Genomic DNA, 6,000 nt, shown 5'->3' with positions numbered 1-6,000 from the left:
AGTCTGCTGTTATTCTTGGTTGCATTCTTTGCTTCCAAAGTATCTCTTTTACAGATTTTATTATTTATCATTCGTTATGTTGCAATGCAACCGGAAACGTCAATATTCATAGGTTAATAAACTTGTATCGAGTTTTGCATGAGTTCTGCAGTGGAAATGTTGCGCGACTGTAGTATGTATAGATACGTAGGTAATAAAAAAAGATTACTAGCTATTGACCTACAAATATTTCGTTTATGAATAAGATAATATTTAAAAATGACCAGCATGTAGGTTTTCTCTCGTATCTTTTATATCTATCCCAGAAAAAAGAATAGAGTTAAAATTGAAGTCACAATTTTGAAAATAAAAGTCAATTTCATAAACGTTTGGCAAGTAAATGTCCATTTCGTAGGACGCGGTCTTAATAAATCGTTTTATGAATTATCTATGCGTGGAAGTGTGTATAAATACTTGGTCGTTCATTGATAAAAATGACAGAGCGAGTGGCTAGAAATACGGACCAGAATGTCTAGAATCTGAATTCTAGCTCACATACATCACATTTTGATATCAAAAGCGTGAATCTGCGCGTAAAGTTCATTTCGCGAAATGGAGTCCCTTTCGCACTCTATCTATACCGGCCGTTGAGAGACCAGTCTATCAATATTTATCACGTGACACGAATTACCGGAAATTAGGTCAACTTAACTCCAACTTAACTAACTAGTCTTTTGTTTATCAATATTTTCATGAATGAATGTTTAAATGACTTCATTTAAAAGAAGGATAAAACTTTTTCATGATGTCTAGCCATAAAGACTACAAAGTTGATTGGGTAGCCAACTTTCTTCACAAATTTCCTCACATAGACTTTGAATTCGGAGAGACAAACTCGACTTTTGCTCCAGATTCTGGAGACTACAGAGAAGTAAGTTCCTCTAGGTAATTTTTTGAGAAACTGACTCACAAAATTGTGGCAGTGTAGTTGCTATTGATAAGTTTTCATTCAAAGGCCGAAGGGCTGAATTTTAGTTTAGGGCAAATCATCATTAATACATCAGATCAAAGACATACATGTAGCACATTTTGACCAGGCTGGTTTATTTGAACTAATATTCTACTAACAAACCATATTCGGACATGAATGTGGGCCAGATAAGTTGCGTGGAAGTTTGTCAAAATATTTTGGTCATTCATTGGTAAAAATGACAAAGCGAAATAATCTGAATTCTACCGTTATCATTTTATGTGATTCACATAATCCTAAAAAAAAGGAACAGCAAGTTATATAAGTTTTCAAGATAGGTATTGATATAATTTATTTACATCAATCATTTAATTACCATTTTTTATGATACATACTAGTTCTATAAATAAACGTCGGACTTCAATATTTTACGATTTTGACATTTCATATAGTCCGACGTTTTATCGAAAGTATGAATTTCCCGGTAGAGCTTTCCGCAAAAGTTCTTGCGGAAGGTTTTACAAGGTTCACGGTAGAAGTGTCTTGAAAGCGATAGCTAAATACCAACAACGGACAAAGAAACCTAATTCACACATCCATTGAACATGCTGTCTTACTGAAGATATTGAAGATCAGTCCGCACTTTGAAAAGGAAGTGTTTATCGGCACGACGGTCGTGCCGATTATTTTTCTTATCCGCACGACGGTCGTGCCGATTAGTATTCTTATCCGCACGACGGGTGTTTCGATAGCATTTCTAATTTTGGCGTAAGGTATATCTTAGTTAAAAATACTAGCTGTAATAGCATCACGTTCATTGTTTAAGATATCAAATCAATAGATATTAAAACAACCATTATAAGTAAAAATAATTGAATAAATCATCCATTGCAAATAAATCAAAAGAATGCAAAGAACACATATTCTTGCATAATTAATAATAGTTAGTTAGCATACCTTCATGCCGTTATTTTACTTGTCATGTTATGTTTTTAATTCAATAAATCGTGCGTAAGTGATTCAACATAATGCGGGTAGGTGCATGCTAAAATTGTACTTTATGGAGATCTGAAAAGGCTTTTAAAAATTGTTTTCGGTAACATGCTTAAAAAATAGGTTGGTTAGATCTAGATCGGATTGTTTTAAGTGAGACTTTTCTGAAATTATTTTGTGTCAAAAATGAATAAAAATAAGGGGTTATGTCTTTAGAGCGTCAGTAAGTTGATTTCTAATATCACTGACCATGTTTAAAGCATAAAAAAAACAGTTTTGCAACTTTTTGTTAAAAAGTTGAAAAAAGTCTCCAAGGAAAAAAGGAAAAACCTCAGAAAAGATTAACTAAATTTCACATACATGTATACAGTATTTTTAGTTGTATCAGTAACAAACTTTTTTTTTTTGAATAATCGACATGACTTTCCAGTTATGTCAGCAGATCGTCGTGCAAATAACGAAAATAATCGGCACGACCGTCGTGCGAGTAACGAAAATAATCGGCACGACGGTCGTGTGGATAAGGAAAATTATCGGCACGACCGTCGTGCGGATAGCCTCAGCCCTTTGAAAATGAAATTTACATCAATTCACTTTCACAACACAACACGAACTGTCAAATCTTCTTTATTATAAAGATTAATTTTAGACGAAAAAATATTCTCACGGTCGGATTTGAAAAAAATGCGGCTCGTTACTAACGTATTGTCTATGTAGTATGCATATGTTTATAATCGATGGGTGTAATCAGCATTTATTGGTTGTAATTTTATTAAAAGTTACTTTAATTAGTTGTAAAGTCCTATCAAAGCAGTTTAAAAGGCTAGTCCACATGCGTTCGGCTGTACCCATGCGTTAAATAATGGCCGCAGATTTTTTACAAGTGTCGTAGGCTAAACGTATTTGTTTTCGTCTAAGCATGTATAATTGATTCTATATATTTATTCGGTGTTGTATTGTCCGTGATATTTCAATAAATTACGCTAGAAGTTTCTGTGAAATGCGTCGGGGAAGTGATTTTTGGTGCAGTTTTAGTTACGGTAAACCAATGTTTCACGTGTATGAGAGTTTTTCTACATTACACTTCAATAAAATAAAGTCGTAATCTGTGCTATGCAAATGGCTGACATTCGATTAAACTTGACACAGGGACATGTTGAACGTCCAAATATTAAAAGGCGCCCTGTGCAAGTTTAATGTTATTGAACTAGATACATACGTGTACAAGATACACATACAATAAAACTTATTTAGTTTTAACGTTGGATAAATACAACATATAACTATTAACATTTAATAGCATAAAGTTAATTTCTGACAATCACAAGGAAGTAAGGGAAACAGGCTGATTCGGACCGGGGCTGATTCGGACCAAATATTTTGGTTGATTCGGACCAGATAGTCATACTTTTAATAAAAGTAGATATAAATGACCATATATTTTGGTTGATTCAGACCACAAACTTTTATTTAACAGTCAATAATGACCATAAATTTTGGGTAGTTCAGCAATTTTCAGAAAATAATGTTGATTATTGCTTATATAGAGGTTTAACTTGAAGTAAGGACCGTGCAAGCAGGTAAGAAGTTTTGACAAACTAAAATGCATCATTTATAAATGCATTTAAATAAGGACTTTAATTATTCTTTGCATCAGACATTAAACTTAATATTCATAAATTTTATTTTTACTCATGACATTAGTGTCAGGAAAACTTAAACAATTTGGGCCGAATAAGCCAAGTAAATTTGGTCCGAATCAGCCATGGTCCGAGTCAGCCTGTATTCGGAAGTAAGCAAGACATTAGTAAAACAGCTGTAAAAATCTGCATACATGTTACAGCACATTTAATGCAACATAAAACATAGCAAACTCTAAGAAAATAAGACAATTTGTAGTAAATAAAATATGTAAAAAGATCCTTTGGAAGCATAAAAGGCCACCAAGAAGAATAATAGCAGGCTCAGTTTGATTGAGTCTGTTCATGAGAGGTAATGAAAATTGCAACACGTTTCACACCCCCTAGCACCGGCTTAAGCAGAACTCTATTTCACATATGTTGAATGGACTCCATGATCCCAAAGGACCAGAAAATATAACAACACTGAATCCAAGTTCGAATTACCATATGCATTGCGACGACAAAGCAGGCAAAGCACAATAGGAACTAAGCAAAAGCTCATCTGATTTTTTGAAAAAAAATGATGAGTTACTGTCATCACTTGAGCGGTTGTCGGCGTCGGCGTTGCCTGGTTAAGTTTTATGTTTAGGTCAGCTTTTCTCTTAAACTATCAAAGCTATTGCTTTGAAACTTGGAATACTTGTTCACCATCATAAGCTGACCCTGTATAGCAAGAAACATAACTCCATCTTGCTTTTTGCAAGATTTATGGCCCCTTTTGTACTTAGAAAATATCAGATTTCTTGGTTAAGTTTTATGTTTAGGTCAACTTTTCTCCTAAACTATCAAAGCTATTGCTTTGAAACTTGGAATACTTGTTCACCATCATAAGCAGACCCTGTACATCAAGAAACATAACTTCATCTTGCTTTTTGCAAGATTTATTGCCCCTTTTGGACTTAGAAAATCAGTTTTCTTGGTTAAGTTTTATGTTTAGGTCAGCTTTTATCCTAAACTATCAAAGCTATTGCTTTAGAACTTGCAACACTTGTTCACCATCATAAGTTGACCCTGTACAGCAAGAAACATAACTCCATCCTGCTTTTTGCAAGATTTATGGCCCCTTTTGGACTTAGAAAATATCAGATTTCTTGGTTAAGTTTTATGTTTAGGTCAACTTTTTCTCTTAAACTATCAAAGCTATTGCTTTGAAACTTGCAACACTTGTTGATCATCATAAGCTGGCCCTGTACAGTAAGCAACATAACTCCATCCTGCTTTTTGCAATAATTATTGCCCCTTTTGGACTTAGAAAATCATTTTCTTGGTTGAGTATTATGTTTAAGTCAACTTTTCTCATAAACTATCAAAGCTATTGCTTTAAAACTTGCAACTCTTTTTCACCATCATAATTGGACACTGAACATCAAGAAACATAACTCTATCCTGCTTTTTGCAAGAATGATGGCCCTTTTTAGACTTAGAAAATCATGGGTAGGACAATATTTCTATTACACAAAAAAAATCAGATGAGCGTCAGCACCCGCAAGGCGGTGCTCTTGTTATTTTTGAAATGCTTTGTCAGGGATGTATATGTATTTCTGCGCAGATTGACATCTGGTATCTGCGTCTTGATACTGCCATAATATTCTCTTCTTGTAGCATAAAAGATGCATTATCTAAAATGTACGTACTCGCTCCACCCTTTGTTTACACCCTCTTTTAGAAGTCGGAGTCGATTCATTTTTTGTTGATAACCGTGAATGTTATGAACTGCGTGTAACTTGCGCAAATGTTTGTTTTTAGGAATCATTTTAATCATTTTGTAAGTTTCAGTTGGAATGTTTTTATCTAATTTCGCGAAAAATTTGAATAAAACATTTGAAAGCTTGTCACTACATTCGTACTCATCCGTACTCTAAATGTGTTCGTACTCAAAATAACTGGAATGTAAAGTTATTACTTTTGAAACTGTGTTCCTGTTTACCAAATTTTTAAGTGATATGTAAAAATATGGGTAATAATTTTTATGTTTGTAATAATGACAGATTAAAAAAACTGGGTAAAAACCATTACATGCTTGAAGTGTTGTTGATTTCTGGGCCCTGGTTATGGATATTTAAAACATGTTTACCTTTTCAAAGAACAACAGAATGGTAATTAAAAAAAGTACTGGAATTGTAAAGTCATCACATGTGAAAACAATGCATTTAGCCGTCGTGTAATGTTTTTTATGCAAGAATAGCGACAATACACGTTTGTTTTGTGTATTAATGTCTGCAGAAGCCCTTGGGATATGTTTGTGACTAAGACCTTCGGTCACAAACAATCCCGTGGGCTTCTGCAGATGTTAATACACAAATAAACGTGTATTATCCCTACATCAAATACCTAAACACAGTAACGATTCCTTGAATCAGTTTATCATATAAAACA

General features: G+C 33.8%; 1 protein-coding gene across 3 annotated transcripts in view; it reads left to right on the top strand.

Moving 5' to 3' along the window:
- The first annotated feature begins 664 nt into the window (after nt 1–664).
- LOC123564998 (protein tweety homolog 1-A-like) overlaps nt 665–6,000 on the top strand; it is a 45,693-nt gene continuing 40,357 nt past the window's right edge. For all 3 annotated transcript variants that reach the window (XM_053537605.1, XM_045358974.2, XM_053537606.1), the window contains exon 1: nt 665–910. In XM_053537605.1, coding sequence (XP_053393580.1) covers nt 782–910 — 129 coding nt within the window. In that variant the 5' untranslated portion in view covers nt 665–781. The remainder of the gene's footprint in view (nt 911–6,000) is intronic.

The sequence above is a fragment of the Mercenaria mercenaria genome, chromosome 2 (assembly GCF_021730395.1).
Source record: "Mercenaria mercenaria strain notata chromosome 2, MADL_Memer_1, whole genome shotgun sequence".
Classification (NCBI taxonomy): domain Eukaryota; kingdom Metazoa; phylum Mollusca; class Bivalvia; order Venerida; family Veneridae; genus Mercenaria; species Mercenaria mercenaria.
The sequence above is the reverse complement of the archived record's forward strand: the minus strand, read 5'-3'. Positions and strand labels throughout refer to the sequence as shown.